General features: G+C 53.1%; 1 protein-coding gene across 2 annotated transcripts; it reads right to left on the bottom strand.

Moving 5' to 3' along the window:
* Nucleotides 1-308: 308 nt before the first annotated feature.
* Nucleotides 309-14,545, bottom strand: Helz2 (helicase with zinc finger 2). 2 transcript variants are annotated; one of them, XM_028885276.2, is made up of 20 exons: nucleotides 14,460-14,545; nucleotides 12,438-13,523; nucleotides 11,927-12,110; nucleotides 11,746-11,853; nucleotides 10,670-11,187; nucleotides 9,930-10,571; nucleotides 8,189-8,972; nucleotides 7,938-8,013; nucleotides 4,143-7,809; nucleotides 3,875-3,993; nucleotides 3,660-3,791; nucleotides 3,416-3,577; nucleotides 3,188-3,335; nucleotides 2,991-3,107; nucleotides 2,727-2,919; nucleotides 2,209-2,562; nucleotides 1,910-2,066; nucleotides 1,640-1,807; nucleotides 1,381-1,548; nucleotides 309-624 (listed from the first exon to the last, which is right to left on the bottom strand). In XM_028885276.2, the coding sequence occupies exons 2-19, from the start codon at nucleotides 13,451-13,453 to the stop codon at nucleotides 1,424-1,426; spliced, it is 8,670 nt and encodes a 2,889-aa protein (XP_028741109.1). In that variant the 5' UTR covers nucleotides 13,454-13,523; nucleotides 14,460-14,545; the 3' UTR covers nucleotides 309-624; nucleotides 1,381-1,423. The 2 variants fall into 2 exon arrangements, with proteins under 2 accessions (XP_028741109.1, XP_037061382.1); XM_037205487.1 differs by lacking the exon at nucleotides 14,460-14,545 and having other exon boundaries at nucleotides 13,229-13,307.
* Nucleotides 14,546-16,977: the final 2,432 nt, after the last annotated feature.

Genomic DNA, 16,977 nt, shown 5'->3' on the forward strand with positions numbered 1-16,977 from the left:
CATTGAGGTCACAGTCATAAGGACTTTGGACCTGCTACAGCCTGGGGACTAAGAACAATCTGCTAAACTTACAGCAGGCAGACTTAGCTCTCCAGTTTCAGCCCATCTCTGCTAAATTACCCACTAGCTTCCTATGACTGTGCAGTTTTCTCAGTCACAAGATAGGATACCACTCCCTTCTCTCCCCATTCTCCCAAGTTCTGTACTCATCTCCTAGGTTCTGTATTCAGCTCCTCTGACCACTTCAATGGCTGCAAGACGAAGGCCAGTCCTGTTTACTCTTGCCCATACGACAAAACACCCATGAGAACTTTCAGAGCAAATTTTATAATAAAATTATCCAGTTATATAAAAGTATACAGTTTATATATATGTATATGAGAAAAGATTAAAAGATGGAATGTAGAAATTTAATTTGTAGAAGACACCAGATGTTATTCTCATAGGAGGTTCTGCAGCCAGGCCTTAGGAGCCTCACCTCTCCTGGTGTACAGCTCACTTGTAGCATCTCTGACCTCAGGAGAGGGAAGTCACACTGAGAGGGAGCTGGCTCCAGCCTTGTAACTTCCAGGAGGTGGGAATATAAGAGGGAGACATGAAGGGAGAGATTTCACCTGTTCAGTCCTGCAGAAAAAGATTTAGATTTAGGTTGTCTTAAAGCCCTGGATACAGGCATGAAAGCTTGGTGAAGAAGCATAGTCCCAGTGGTCCTGGGGTACCTCATTCTCAGCTGCCTAACCACAGGGCTGCTACTTCACATCCCAGGAGGCAGGGTTGTGATCATTTGGCTTGGCTCTGCCCTCTTGCTCCTATCCTAGCAGTCAGCCCTTCAGGACATAAGGCAGTGAGTAGTAAAAGAAAAAGTTTCTTCCAGGAAGGCTTCCTTGCTCACTCTGAGTGGACCAGTAAGAAGTGCTAGCTTTAGGTCATTAAGACTAGAAAATATGACAAATGAACACATGGTGCCCAGTGCAACCATAGATGGATCTCTGTGTCAAAGTACAGCCTCAGAGGAGTCTCATTCCTGTTTAGGCTCCCAGTAACAGCAAAGGTATATCTTGGGGTCCTTTGTGGCCACTAAGAGGTGTCCTAGTCACCAAATGCACCAGGAAAAGCAACACAGTAAGGAGCAAAGGGGCCCACCTCCAGCTCTTTCCCCTCCACTCAAGTCCAGGCACAAACAGGAAGGTCATCATTATTAAGCCTGCTTCCGGCCCAGGAAGAGGCCACCGCCCATAAGACTATCACTGCTACAAGACTGCAGCCAATACCAGGGCTGTTTCCAAGAAGATAGCAGAGGTGGTTGACTAATGTTCAGCTGGGACTGTGAGCAATCCACTGTATACTCAGGGGCTTGGCAGAGAAGAATGAGGGACATACCCTCAGCCGCTGGCACGTCAAAGGCTGGGCAGGTGAGAGCTCTTCAGGAAGATAAAGCAGACTTTCTCTGGACCCGCACCTTCTCAGCAGGCACAAGGCTGTGCTGGGCCTCACAGAAGTCTAGGAGACGGTGCCAGAGTGGGCAGCAGCGTAGCAGGACATGGTCCCCTGCAGGGAGAATCAAGGTGGCTCTTAGTTCTGCCCTGAGCATGCTTGACACTGCCGTGCCCTAGCCTTCCCCAGAAACGCAACCCCTCACCAATGAGGCACAGCCCCTCCTGGGCCCGGGTGATGGCCACGTTTACTTGGTGGGGATCCACAACAAAGCCCAGAAACTTCTTGAGCCAGCTCTTGGTTGGCCGCTGGTCCACATCACTCTTGGGGCATGTTCTGACTGTGCTCACTAGCACATAGCGCCACTCACTCCCTGGGAGATGGGGAGGGAATGGTAGATGAATTCACAGCTCTATACCCACTGAACCCCCTTCTGACCCCCACACAAATATGGCCTCCTTAGAGCCAGGCTCACCCTGGCTCTTGGTTATCGAGGTCACAGTCACTCCAGTGACCCCTTTTTGCCTGAGGCCCTTGCTGATTGCCGCAGCCTGTGCATTGTAGGGTGTAAGGACGGCGATGTCCTTGGGATCCACCGTCCGGTCCAGGGTCAGCTGCTTGGTGATGCGGACCTAAATAGAGGAGAGGGCAGATGGGGCTAGAACCCAGGCCTTCCGTCCTGAGCACAGAGGCCTCACTTGATCCCAGCCTTCCTGACCACTGAGGCTTTCCCTGACCCACCCAGGCACCCAGGAGAGTTGCTCTGACACTTACCACCTCTGTTACTTCCTCTGGATTGGCCCTGGAGTTCTCATTGCCATCCTCGGTGGACACCAGCAGCCTCTGCTCACTGCCCTGCACATAGCCAAAGATGACAGAGCAGCTCTCCTTGCCAGCATGGCCCAGGATGCTGGGTGGACGCTTCAGGTCAGACCAGGTCTTCAGCTTCCTCCCATAGAACTCCATGGAGGGAAAGGAGCAGATATCCTTATGCATACGGTACTGTGTGTCCAGCATGATGGCATCTCTGTGGTACCTCTCAAAGAGAGACCGGTCCATCCCCAGATTTCGCAACTGTTCATTCTTGACCACAGGCTGCAACTGCTTGTGGTCTCCAAGCAGAACCACCTGGAAGCACAGCTAGATATGATCTTGACATCCTTGTAGCCAGAGGCATCTCAGCTTATTGGCCATCTTCAACCAATAGCAATGCTCACTATTACACCCTTAGCACCCCAGCTAAGCTGCCCCCAGGAACCCAGGCAGCAGTTCTAGATCCCTTCCAACCTCACCTTCTCAATCTGTAAGAAGCACACCAAGGGAATAAGGGTTTCTGGCTCAGTGGCCATGCCTGCCTCATCGATAATGATCTGTCGAACCTTCAGAGTTTTCAGGCTTCTTGATGCCGCACAGGAGCATGTGCACAGGATGACCGAGTGCCGGTCAAGCTCATATTTGCGTGCTTTCCCCAAGACACTCTTGTACCTGTGTGAGGTAACACCTGTCATCCAGTGAGCTTGCCAATGGGCAGCTCCACCTCTGAGCCCACCACTTACACCGCAAGATCTTCCTTTGAGAATATTTTTCCTTCCCGAAGTTGGGCATCAAATTTTCTGATCTCTGTTGCATATGGATTGGGGGCCTGGCGGATCCGGTGGTGAAGGGTGATGCTCCTAGAAGGCAGAACCTTGGTGAAACCCTGCCCAGTGGAGGTCCCCTTGCCTCAATCCCAGCACAGACCCATGTGTCGTACCTGAGGCTCTGATTTGGCCTCCCTTCCTGGGAGGTATTGCTGAATAGACTCCTGCTACTCACTCCTGGAACTGGGAACTCAGTGGCCTCTGCCTGCTCCCCATACACACGCAGGGGCCTCAACTCTGTCTTCCTACTCAGGAGCAGTCCTAGGGCAAGGGCAGGTGTGAGAGACTGTACCTTAATGCCCAGCACCCTCTGGCAGTCCCACACTTTATCTGTAACACACCTCCCAGGACATCCACGGACTTGTTGGAGGGGCCACAATATAAGACACATGGGCCCCTCAGCTGTTCCTTTCCATTAATGCTGCTGCCAGTTGGCACCTGCTCCTGGTTTGACCTATGAAACCAGTATACAATGTGGAGGCCCACAATGGTCTTCCCGGTGCCTGTGGACAGAGGACAGTGTGAGTCCCTATGGCCACACCTGCCTGCCCAGGGCAGCCCCTGGCTCCTGCAAATGAACCCCACCTGGTGGGCCCTGGATGACTGTGAATTGCTTCTCCAGAGCACTCCTGACGGCTCTGTTCTGGCTAGGGTTCAGCTTATGACGTCCACCAGGGATGTTGTAGTTCTGCCGCTTCAAGAACCTGCTGGTAGGTGCTGGGGTGGGGTTGGAGCAGAAGGCAAGGATCATTTGAGCACCATGCATTGGGAAGAGGTGAAAAGCTAAAGAGCAGACCTACCCTTGCAGAAAGAGTATTGGTGAGGCCGGTGACGGTGCTCCGGAATGGGCCGGCCCAAGGCAATGCTGATGACCAGTGGCGATGCCTTTCCCAGTCTACGCACAGCTTCTTCCTTGCGGCTGGGATGAGAGGGGATATCAGAAAGTGAACAGGATTCTCCTAGGGAGGGAGCCATGTCCTCCCAGGAGAGGGAAGCCCAAGGAGGTCCTGGCGCTGGACCTCAGCCCAGGGACCTTCTCCCTGGCCTCAGGTGATAGAAACCACTCACAGATCAGGAAGCTGCTTAGATATCACTTCCACAGTGAACCGAGCACTAGGTTTCAGCACCTCTTCTGGAACTTTCTCCATGGCCATGTGGTGGATGAAGAAATGTACCTGCCTGGGAACATCCTGCCGATCCTCCACACTCTCCGGGTCCCAGTCACCAGCCAGCCCATGGTCCCAGTCACCAGCCAGCCCATGGGCCACCCAGGTATATGTATCAGGGTCAATGCTCAGGAAGGGGCCAAGGCAGCTGGGCCTAGGGAGTGGGCTGGCTGGTGGGAGAGGGAGCCCCTCAAGCCGAATGCAGAGGTAGCAACAGTTGAAGTGGATATTTATACATTTCTCCTGGAGAAAATCAGCGTCCAGCTGGAAGGTGCCCTGCAGTTGCCCCTGTGATGTCCTATCTGTGTCCCAAGAAATGTGCACATTCTGCAGCACAATGGAGTCATTTTCTGTAACAGCACTGGTAAGTGACTCCAGGGCACAGAGTGGCTCCCACACACCTGAGTACTCGCTTACTTTTTGGTAGTGGTCCTGCAGAGCCTGGTGCACGTGGCCTGAAAAGCAGTCACCTGGCCGTTCCATGTGCTCCAGACAGAGGCTGAAGCCAGGTGCCACAGTCCACAGCTGCAAGGATGGTGCCAGAAAGCCCCGCTGCAGGTTGGCACCAAGCTGTACTTGCAGAGTATCTCCTCTCTTCAGCTCACAAGCCACCTCTACAAAGTGTCCACAGCGACTCTGTTTTATCTGTACCTGCTCCCTTCGATGAGGGAGCTTCTTATCTTGCTCCTTGATGAGGGCAGCTACCTCAGGCCAGCGCTGCTCCTTCACCAGCACCAGCAGCCGAGTCCACAGGACTGCATCTATAGTCTGGGTGTGTGGATCAAAACATGTGCCCAGCAGTGGTAAAGGTGGCTTGGACACTTGCACTGAGTAGATACGGCGCCGCCATACTAGCCGCAGGCCTGTCTGGCTCACTAGCTCCTGGGGGTGCTCAGCCAGCTGCAGGGAGTGGTAGTAGACAGGGCAGGGGTCAGGCAGGGTTTCTCGGTTGGCAGGGAAAAGCAACTTGAAGCAGCGGGCACCCATCTCGACATCCACCACGAAGCCCAGCTTGTCCCGAGGCTGGGCCTTGAGCTGGATGGCCAGGTGCAGGCTGTAAGCCCGCCGCTGGTAGCTCTGGGCACATGCATACTGGCGACTAAAGTCCTGGCAGAGCCCGTCGATGTCCCTGGCAGAATAGGTAGAGTCCCTGTGGCCCAGCGCCATCAGGATCAGCCGCTGCAGCACCACATCTAGATACCTACGGATGGGTGAGGTGGCCCATGTGTACCAATCCACTTGCAGTGAGTAGTGGCCAGCAGGTTGCTGCTCACCCTGGCTGGATCGACCAAAAGCAGAGCGGCCTAGAGCCTTTCGGAAGTCCAGGCATGCAGGAGCCAGTGAAGGGTGCATGTCATCGGCAGCAATAAGGTCCACCATCTGGCTGTAGTCCTGAGTACCAGCTGCGAGCTGCACCTGTTTCCAGAGGGAAGTCAGGACACACAGCTGCTTGCTGGGGGTGTAGTTGGCGTTCAAGTGGTGGCACAGGGGCAGCGACAGGGACACCAGTTCTCTGTGCTTCTTAAAGACGCTGTCAAGCTGGTACCTACTGGGTGTGGGCTGCCACCTTAGTGGTGTCAGTGTCTGTGTATGCTTATTACCCACAAGAAATTCAGCCACATGGCTGTTAAACTGGATCATGTACTCTTGGACCATGATGTGGGCTGTGCGAAAGCCCAGCACACTGTCCTCATCTGGTGGCTCATAGTAGCAGGCAGCCTGTAGGCGCTGACGACGCAACATCCACGAGAAGTAGCAGGCAGCCACGACACAGGCTTCCACAGAGTCCAGGTGGGCTGGCAGCTCCAGGCCAGCCCCAGGGTGCCCCTTGATCAGTTCTTCAGCTTCCTCATATGACAGCTGGCGGTCAGAGCAGACTATGGAGGGCGCAAATCGCAGACTCTTGATCTGGCCACTGCCCTTCTCCATGGTGAGGAAGAGAGAGATGGTAAGGCGATCCTGGCCTGGCAGAAGGCTGAGTGCATCCTGGCACAAGCTGGCTGGCAGCATGAGTACTGGCTCCCTGCTCGGAGCATAGAACACAGAGCCCTGCTGGCGGGCTTCCGTGTCCAGTGCTCCATCCTTGGGCACCAAGCTGGCCACATCAGCAATGTGCACAGCCACCTCATACACTGGGCCTAGGTCCCGGACACTGAGAGCATCATCTAGATTGCAGGCACCCTGGGGGTCCACAGTGAAGGTCAAGAAGTGGCGGCAGTCCTCTCGGGGACCAGTGGCCATGTTTAGCTCTGAGTGGTATCTCTGCAAAGCCTTGGAAACAGAGGCTGGGTCTGGTGTGTGGGCCTTTAGGCCATGCTCTTGGGCAAGAATATGAAGGCCCTGCTCCCAGGTGATGGCCTTGGGCAGCACCTCCAGGACAATGCCTAGTGGGTAATAGAAACGTTCCCGCCAAAGGACAATACGGACCCGGAAAAGCCGGGTGCTCCGGTCCTCAGGCATGAGACTCTCATGCCCTACACGCTGCACTTGGCCTTGAACAAGGCGGTGGATGGGAACTTGCTGTGGGTCCTTCATCTCTGCCACAAAAATCTTGGTCACAGAACCATTGATGGGGATCATGATCCGGGGGTCCCACTCATCCATTCGACATACAAAGGCCAGTTCATGTCTCCTTCTCTTCAACACACCCATCACACGACCCTGCAGGCTTCCTGAAACACCCCTGTCATCAGCAGCTGGGTCCAGGACCTGTACTAGCACCTCATCCCCTGTGAAGGCCATCCCACAGTTCAGGCGACCCCTGACCTGGATAGGGCTAGAGGTCATGTCATCCAGTGGTGTGGCCAATGCTCTCTCAAAGGTCTCCTGCAGGAAGCTGCAGCGGCAGTATTGCTTGGGGTTGGAGCGCAGGAGCTTACGCAGCATAGCCGAGGGCAGGTTTGTATACTGTCGGGCTTGCTGTGGGGATGCAGGCCAAACCATGGTGTCCAGAAGCCCATCCTCCCGCACAGTCACAGTCACTTGCCGGCTTTCATCGAGGAGTTCCTTCAGGATGGCATCATCGGCGTTGAGCTCCCAGTCAGAGGGCCAGAAGTCAGACTCAGAATCCTCAGGTTCTTCAGACATCCCAGCCTCCAGGGTGGACACTCCTGCGGCAGCATCTCTAGAGGCTGAGTCTCCTCTTGTGGTGTCCCCTGCTGCCACTGCCTCCGTCTGTGCTCTGACTGTGGTCCCTTCAGCTACGGACCTTTGCAGGTCCTGTGCCAGAGCGGTGTGGTTTTCATCTGGGCACCCAGCTCTGAGTGTCAAGGAAGTCCAGTGCTGTCTCTGGGCCACACCCTGCTCGATCTGCCCCAGTGACAGGTCCTCAGGGAAGATGCTGTGATGCTCTATGCACTCACGGATGAAACTTTTCCAGAGCTTTCTGCAGGCTCCAGAGGAACAGAGAGCCACAGCATCTCCCACAGCCACCAGCTGAGACTGGGCACGGGTCATGACTGTGTTCAGCACACGAGGCTCAGTGAAGAATTCTGAGGTTGGTGCCCCAGGGCTGAGCAGACTATTGCAGTTGTGAACAGAGCTCAATATCACCACCCGGAACTCACGCCCTGTAGGAGACATGGATCGGATGGCCAGGTAAAACCAGCAGACTGGATAACCCAGTCCCACCCTACATATGCAAGTCTGAGGAATGGGCTGGAAGCTGCCTCCCTATTACTGCATTTCTGTCACCTACCTGGCAGAATCTCAAAGCTGCCCACAGACACCTCACCCAGGTTCCTCCTTCTTAGCTCCTGCCTCAACGCGCTGACCTGCAGACAAGTCCAGGATTCTGAGCGCTGTCACCCAGTTAAGGAACAGGTCCTCTTGCCAATCCCTATACACCCCTACCCCAGCATGGCCACATGGATCGGACTGGAAAAGGAACAAAGCAGCCCTTCACAGGTAAAGAAAGTAAAGCTGTGGAAGCCAGAGGAGACAGCTCACCTGAGCACCATGGGAGACAGCACAGATGTGTCTCTGCTCCCGGGGTCCCCAGCAGTGAGGCCAGGTGTTGTAGATCTCTTGCACTTTCTCCACTACCTGGGTGACCTCAGCTGAGTTAAGCCAGGATGTCATGGACATGTCCTGCTCAGGGCTGCCTGCCACATGGCAGAACATGAGAGGGTAGTTTTGGGGGTGACATGGGACTTTGCCACTGGCCTGGATGGGGTTGCCCTTGGCTACATAGAAATGATGGGAGACGAAGTTGATGATGGCTGCAGTTGAACGGTAGTTCTCATGGAAGATAATGCGGCTCTGCTGAGCGATCTTGTGTACCTCCTGCTGGTAGTACAGGAAAAGGCGGTACAGCAGTGTGTGCCCAGCTGCCTTGGCTCTGGGCACACTGAAGAGCCTAGGTGTGACCTGCATGTGGTCCCCTGCCAGTACTACACGGGTTAATGACAAGGCATAGGCCAGTGGGATGAGAGCCTCACACTCCAGCATTTGGGCTGCCTCATCAATGAAAATGTGGGAGAAGAAGCCGGCTGGCACCTGGAGCTCCCGAGCCTGGGAAGTGGTGGTAACCACCAATCGGTGATGTACCAATTCTGCTCCTGTGGGTGGGCGAAAGGCCTGGCGGTCCTCAGTTAAGCAGCAGTACTGCAGTGTGGTTGAGTCGGTCTGTCTCGGAGGGCGATCTGTGTACATCACCCTGAGGGGAGCTGCCTCTGGATGGCCACTGTTGACATAGCCATGGAAATACTCCCGGATATAGATATCTGCAGCACTGTAGGAAGAGTGAGGCACTGTGAGATGCTGCTTCAGGACTCAGGCTGCTGGCTAAAACATGTATTCAGCCTTGCCTGGATGCCAGAAACACTCATAAGGCAGACAAACAGGGCCTTGCCTAGGGACTCAAATGCCATCAGAGGGAACAAAAAGCAAAGACACGGGGAAGGTCAGAGCCTGTGTGGTCGGGTACAGCTTAGAGAAGGTGGTCTCTGAGTTGAGGCCAAGGGGAGAGCCAGCTGTGGCCTGAGACAGCCCAAGGTGGCTGGGGGCTGGCACTGATCCTGAACACAGCTCCTGGGTGCTGCAAGCTTTGGCAACAAGAACTGGTGCCCAGTCCTGAGGAGTAGAGCCTGAGAGTTGAGAGGCCAAGAAGGTGCTGCTTAGGATCTTCCTGGTAAACAACAGCCTTGCCCCTCAGATCTCCAGCTCAGCCTAGAATTGGCTCAGGCCACATGGCCATTGTTCTGGGCTCCTCCTTCTACCCCCTTCTCTGGGCTAAAGAAGGACTCTACGCCTGTAATAATATGTGGTAATAGGGAACTTAAAAAACCACATTAGTCAAAGAGGAACTTCTTGGTTGAATAGCCTGTTTCTATTAAATAAATACATGGGGGGGGGGAGTGGGCGGAAGGATGAGAGGGGGATCTGTGGTTGGCATGTAAAATGAATAATAAAAAGTAAGTAAGTAAATAAGTAAATAAATAAATAGCCTTGCCCAGGAAACATGGGGTAGGCTAAAACAACACCACTACAACTCTCTCCTTGGTCCAGGTTGTGGAAAGGCACCCACATCTATCTCCTTACCCACATAGTATATCCATTGATTCAGGGCACCCCAGTTGGCTTTGGAAGATGCAACCAGCCACCAGCAGCATCTTCATAAGAATCAGAAAGCTGGACACTCTGGGAGCCAGGGCAGTGGTAAGCAACCTGAAAGCATCTCTGGGCTCACCTGTTGGTGTGTGTACAGATGAGCACCTTGGTGTGGGGCTGCTGGACAACCTCAAGGGCAGCCATGGCCAGTGTATAGGTCTTGCCAGTGCCAAAGGGGCCATAGATGAGCAGTGGTGGAATGGGCTTTGTGCCCTCAGGTCTTCTGCCTGCAATGAGCCCCACAGCCAGCTTCTGTTTGTGATTGCCACGAAATGAAAGTGGGATGGGCCAAGGGTGGGGCAGGGAGCAGGTGGGCAGGTCAGGAACCACCAGGCGCTCTTCAGGCAGTGCATCCACTGCCTGGTGCCAGAACCGGAAGGTCAGAGGGTCAATCTGGAATTGCACCTCTAAGACGGGGCTGTCTTGAGGTTGCAGCCCCAAAGCCGTACAGCACCGAGCTGGCAACAGCAGCCATAGTGCATGCTCTGAGCTGGCCCGTGTTTCCAGCCGTACTTGGTATACAGTTTTGTCAGGTGCAGGCACAGGAGCCACAAGGGCTGTGCTGACTGCTCGGCCCAGCAGGAAGCCTTGGTCAGTATCCGGCAACAGAGAAGAGGGGAAGGGAACCTCGGCATAGAGGGCTCCTGGTGGTGCAAAGAGCATGCCAAGTGCTGGTGTCTGCAGTGCCGTCTTCAGAGATACCTGGCCCTTCATGGCCAGCCTGATGGAAAGTTATAGGTCAGCTCTCTATGCCATAGTCAAAGACCCAACTCCAACTCCAGACCTGGGTCACTCCTGCTAGCCCACTGCCCCACTTACTTGGCTACCAGCTGCTGCTGAGCTGCTTCCTCCTCATAGAGAAACGTGTGCATCCTCTGCCGGTAGTTTATACGAGAGATGGGGCCCCAGACCAGACCACTGTGACTGAACTCCAGGGCCAGGGAGGGTACCTTGTACTTGGCCATCAGGGCTTCCTGCTCAGGTGTCCAATCTACCTCAAGTACTACATGGCGGTTGCCTGTGTGCCAGCAGTCCAGCTCCTGGGGGTGTCTGGGTGCTGGCTTCCCATCAAGCTCCAGGCTGTGTGCCTGGCCCAGCTGCAACTTCAGCTTCTGGAGCAGCACTGGCCTGTGACCGAAGTCAAAGACCACCCATTGCTCAAAGCTGCCAAAGGAGGCAGCCTGTACATGCACCCCTACCTGGAACTGGGCTGGGGAGTTGGGCACACAGAAGTGCTTTCCCTGTGCATAGAGCTGGTCTGGTGGGAGACTGGGGGCCACCAGTGAGAAGGCTGCTCCAGGCTCTTGCTTGAGTAGAGCCACATGTAGCAAGGGGTCCTGGAGAAGGAGATAGGCCATGAAGTGTTGAATGGGCCCTCAGACTCTTTCAGGGCCCATGGTGACTCCTTCAGCCCTGTCATCCCAACCCTCCTGAGAAAGGCAGCTTGCCGCTTTCTGAGTGTGGGACCCTCAGATTGTTCAGTCTGCCCTGGTTTCTGTCTCTGCTCATGGACCTTGACTAAGGCCCAGCAGACATTAAAAAAGATGAGCAGCTGGGATTTTCAGGGTCCTGTAATTACAAGTCACATTCAGTCTCCAGGTGCCAGATACTGGCACACTTGTTTCTTATATTAATTAATTTACTCCATTGAGTGACCCCATAGGGTGAGGATGCCATGATCAACTATCACTGTAGGAGGAAACTAAGGCAGAGAGGCTACAGGGTTTTTCCTAGGTCACATAGATACAGAAGTACAGCCACTGGCAGCATCAGCTCCAAATCATAGGCTCTCTATATCTGCCTACATGTAGTAGTCCTTAACACCTTGGGAATCCCACCACCCACAGCAGGGTCTACCCATAAGATATGAGATCTCAGAGCTGTTGAAGCTTCACCTCAGAGTGGACGGTGAACATCCAATTGTGCTGGGTCTTCTTCTCCTGGGCCTGATGCACTAGTGGCTGGTGGCAAGTGACAGACACTCCATCGACAGTCTCAGCCATCTGCACAAAGAAGCCTGGCTTTCAGCAGGGCAGCCCTGGACCCACCCTCTGATTCTCACAAGCCTCTACTTACCACCAACACCTCTTTGCTGCTGCACTGGTACTCAGCTAGCAGTCGTGCCTGGTAAGACACCAGCCCATCCTGCCAGGCAGCCTGTTCTCGCAGCTCCATGGCCTGTGCCCGCTGAATCCACTCCTCCAACTCCTGTTTTGAGTGTGCCTTGATGCAGACATCTCCATACTCACAGAGGTCAGGCCTGGAGAGATGAGGAGGTCAGCAGGACCTCATGAAGGTACAGCCTCAGGAGCTAACCCTCTTAGCCCAACAGTGGCCTGTATGGGGAGCAGGTATGAATTCTGGGGTGGGGGTGGGGGTGGCATATGGGGGTTTCATTTGCTCTGCACCAGGGCAAGGGCTGGCACAAGGAACCATCTTCAGAGGCCACTGCAATACTAGCCTGACATGTAGAGGGCACAGCAGATGATAGGCAGGTCTCAGGCCTGGTGGGCCTCACAATCCCTGGTGCTGGCCTGAGGTGGGGGTTCTTCTCCTACCCTACTAGCTCCCACATAATTCCCCTTACCTAGGGCAGAGCTCAAATTTGGAGAGCCCCATTGGTGGAGCACGGTGCTTCCAGGGCACAGCCTGGTCAAAGGCCACCATCTGTGCATGCTCCAGGGAGGAACAGTGGTTCTCAAATGCCTCCTGAGAATTACAGGTGACCAAGCAGACATGGCAGTACAGTTGGCCCTCAGGGAGCTGACCACGGCTGGCCTTCCATTTGTCCTCTCCAAGCAGAGGACATGTGAGCAGATCTCCTCTCTGGAGCCCATCCAGCTGCTCAGCCTTCCACACAGCCATCTCCACAGCACTGTGTGCATACTCACAGCGTGAGGCCCCATGGCGGCATGGTGCTCCACGGCCCACAAACATGCAGTAGTTTAAAGGATGTTTTTTTTGTGGCTGTGGCCGCACCTCCACAAATTGCCGCTTTCGGCCCTCAGTTATAACGTGGATGAGGAGTGTGGGACAGGTTTGGTGCTTAGGGCAGTGGCCCCTGGGATCCACAGGGCGGAGGTATGAGGGACGGCACTTGAAGCAGAGGGCACAGAGCAGTTGGAAATGGCCACCAAACTCTGCTCGGATGGTGTCAGCTGGGGTTTGCGGCCTATCCGGGGCTCTGGTGCCCTGCACAGCAGCTTTTAATTTCAGGCGGGGAAGGTTGTGCTTGCGCTCAAATGTCCAGACCAGTGCCTCCTCCGAGCTGCTGGCAAAGGTGCATCTGTTCCGGTGGCGCCTGCAGCCCAGTCCTGGGCTGTAGTAGCGACAGACTTCATAACGCATAGGTCTTGGGAAGCTAGGCCGACGACCCACCTTACGCCAGACCTTGCCATTGGCGCCTTGCTTGTATCGGACCAGCAGGATCTCGCGGGGACAGTCATGATCCACTTCATGAAGGATGTAGGTGCTCTCGTTGAGGCACTGGGTGCAGCGGGAACAGCCCAGGTGAAGGTCTACCTGAGCAAAAAGTCCAGCCAAGGATGGCCCTTTGGTGGCCAACGTGCTGGCAGACCACAGACTGCACCCCAAAGATGCCATCTCAGATGAAGGCCAGGTTTGTCAGGGTTGTGGACAAGGCTTCTGAGCTGGTCTACTGGAACCGTTAGCCCTAAAGAGATGATAGGAAAAGAGAAGCAAGTCAGCCCAAGGCCAAGAAGGACCCACATATCCTCTGCCAGGTGAAAGACAGAAACTTCTGTCCAACCTTGCTGGGGAGTTCCACCTGAACCCCAGCTCAGCTTCTCCTCCTGAAAGGCCTCCAAGTCCTGCTCATAAGGAACTTAAGTGGCAGCTAGTAGAACGGAGCTAGGAGGCCAAAGAATCCTCCCTCTGGTACTTCTGGGGCTCCTTCACCCCTCAAGTTTTCAAATCTCCTGGCTCTCTAAAAATAGTACCCCCTTTCTTGAGAGCTGTTAGTCAGCTCCTGGGACTACCATAGCCTACTAGACTTGGTAACGGGAGCCTCAGGAGGGAAGGGCACAGCCTTGTCCTGCTCTACCCAAGTTGGATAGTCCTCCTCAGAGTTCTCACAGAGATGCCAGGAGGAAAGGTAATGTCCAGAGCCCAGAGTCTGAGTTAGTGCCACCCCAGCAGTGATGGGAGAGGGAGCAGCTAGCTCCCGGCAAACACCTAGGTCAGGTCTAAGGTCTGAGGGGAATTTTCCTTTTTTTCCTTTTTCAGTGTTGAGGATGAAATCCAGGCTTCCTACACATGCCAGGCAAATACTCTACTACTGACCTACACCCTAGCACTCTAAAAAGAACTTTCTAGGGAAATGTTAAGGTAAAGAGTGTATTTTAAAAGCAAAGAATGAGCAACAAGCAAAGCCTGTGGTCCCCCTCCCGGCACTCCTGTGGAGGTTTCTAAATCGTCAGAGCTAGAACCCCATACCCGGCAGCTGGAGAAGTAAGAGGAGGGGGCCCTAGGGCTGTCCGCTACTGGAGTCTGTCTGGGGCAGCTGGTCCTGCCCATTTGCAGGCAACGGGATGATCCTCACACCTTTCCGGGTAGCCCCTCCAGTCCCCAGCCACCACCCCATACTTACCCAGTGCACCAGCATCGACTTGGAGCAGCGATCAGTTTCGATTCTGCCCCTGGGGCGACTCAGACCTCTGACGACAGAGCACGGAAATTACCTCACTGCCCCCCCTGCCCTGCCCCCCCTGCCCCGCCCCCGCCCCGCCCTCAAGTGATAGCCTTCCTCCCAGACCTGGCGGAGCTCCCTGGACCTAGTAAGATTTCCCCCCACTCCCCACCCCCACAGTTTCCCTGGGGTCAATATTGCAGAATTTGACCTGGCCCTCTCCCTGTCCCTCCCCCTACTCACAGTTGGATGTCTGTAGCCTCTTGTGTAGAGGAGGGTGAGATGAGCCCCTGGGGAGACGGCTTTAGGATCAAAAGATGCCTATCAGGATTGGGAGGGCCCTTGCCTACAGAGTCCTGACAAACTTTGTGTGCTATGGCCAAGGGCTAGGGTCCCTGGGAGCAGGGCCAGAACAGGCAAGAAACTGAGAACTATGTGCTGGGACAGGACCTGTTCCTAGAGGCTCTAATGATTATAGTCAACCCCTTAAGATACACAGAGATGTTGGGATTATGCCAGAACTCAGAGAATTAAAAAACTTCTGGCCCCAAACCAAAGAGCAGGAAGAGCTGGGTGCAAGGAGCATTCTCATTTAAGTTGCATGACGTACTGAGCTCAGTGGGAAATGCTACCACCAGTCTCAAAGCACTTTGGTCACCCTAAAGGCTGAGTAGCCCACTGAACTAGGATACTATGGCACGGGAATCCTGGCCTCACAGGCTGCAAAGGGTTGATATGGGTACCCAGCAGAAATGACCAAATATTAGAAAAGACTCAGCTTCCTCCTTGCGGTTTGGGTCATTCACAACAGGAGTGGAGGGTGGGAATACTGAATGATAGCTCCTCCTCTGTGAGGGGTGGGGCTTGTGGGGGAGGGGCTGAAGCTGCTAACCCCCAGCTAGCAAAAAGAAACTCAACCCTCACTGCTCCCAACTGTGAAGTTGTGATCAGCACAGATGTGTTAGAAATAAGTTAGAGGCTGGGTGTGGTGGCAAAAGGCTTTAATAAAACAGAGGCAAGCAGATCCCTGAGTTCCAGAGTTTCTAGGAACTACACAGAGAGATCGGTCTGGAAGAATCAAAAAAGAAAAGAAAAAAGAAAGGAGAGAGAGAGAGAGAGAGAGAGAGAGAGAGAGAGAGAGAGAGAGAGAGAGAAGAAGAAAAGGTGTATTCAGAAGAAGAAACACAGAGTGACAGGAAATACATTTGATTTTAGTTCTAATTCAGGTGGTGTCTGTGTCTTTTCTCATTGGCTAGGGGTCTGACCTTAGTCTTATTCAATTGGCTAGTCTGAAAAGAATTGGTGCACAGAAAATAGTGGGGGGGGGGATAAGGAACTGTTACTGCTCCAGGTCATCAAATTCTTGGAATGCAGCTGGGGGATCTTTGTGCAAACAAAAGTTTAACTAGGTGGAGGAATTAAAACATTTGCAAGAAAGTTTTACACGGTAGGGAGGATTAAAAGATTTTAATTCCTTTTATATTTGGTAGAAAAGATTCGTATTTAATATTTCTTACAGATGGACAAGCAGATCTCTGTGTCAGGGTCCACAAACTGATCAGAATATGCATGCAGAAGTCTAATATGTGGTGTGAGGCAGCATCCACACTCTGAAAAAGATGGCTTGCTCTCAGGTTACTTATTAGCAGCTAGTTATCATCCTGAAGCAGAAATGACAGAACAGGACTAGCCTCTACCAATATCTTACAGCAGGTGATTGAAAGATTTTAACACAAAATCACAACAGCCTAAAAGAAACTCAGGTAGAATATGTTCACAGTTAGTAATCTTATCCTAGAAGTGAGACAAGTTTCATGACTCACCCCTACCGCAGCAGAAATGTTGAAGCTGGTTCCTCCCAACTTGGGTTGAGAGACTCAGTCAATGGCTTGAAAGGCCACAAAGGTCACAATGAGATTCTTTTCCTTTTCAGAGAACCAGTTGTTAAACATCTACCAGCACACCATTGATAAATTCATCAGACAAAACTGAAACAATTTTGTATACAAAAAAAAACCCCTCAGTATCAATAAAGCAAAAGCCAAACAAACTGAAAAAGATAAGTCTAATTTCTTTAATATAGTATATATTTTAAACTATAAATATTATAAATTCACAAAAAAACTCACAATCTATGAGAAAAATAAGCCAAGTATTTGAACCAATATTTGCTATACAAACAGAACATGAAATAGAAATCATTCCAAATATAGAGACAATGTTCACCTTCATGTGAGGAAAACACAGACCAGAACTTCCTGATTGAGTCTCCATTTTGAATCAGCAAGACCACGCTAAGCCCAGATCCACCTGGGTTCGAGAAGGAAAATAACTAGGTAGCCACATCTAGAATCACAGGGGCACCATACCAAGGAACAGTAACAAGACAGTGGTGGCTGGGCTTACTCATGACAGTCTTCCTGTCAATCACCACACAGTTCCAGGGCCCCAGACACAGCACTACAGTTAGACTCATCAT

This window comes from Peromyscus leucopus, chromosome 4, assembly GCF_004664715.2.
Source record: "Peromyscus leucopus breed LL Stock chromosome 4, UCI_PerLeu_2.1, whole genome shotgun sequence".
Taxonomy (NCBI): Eukaryota; Metazoa; Chordata; class Mammalia; order Rodentia; family Cricetidae; genus Peromyscus; species Peromyscus leucopus.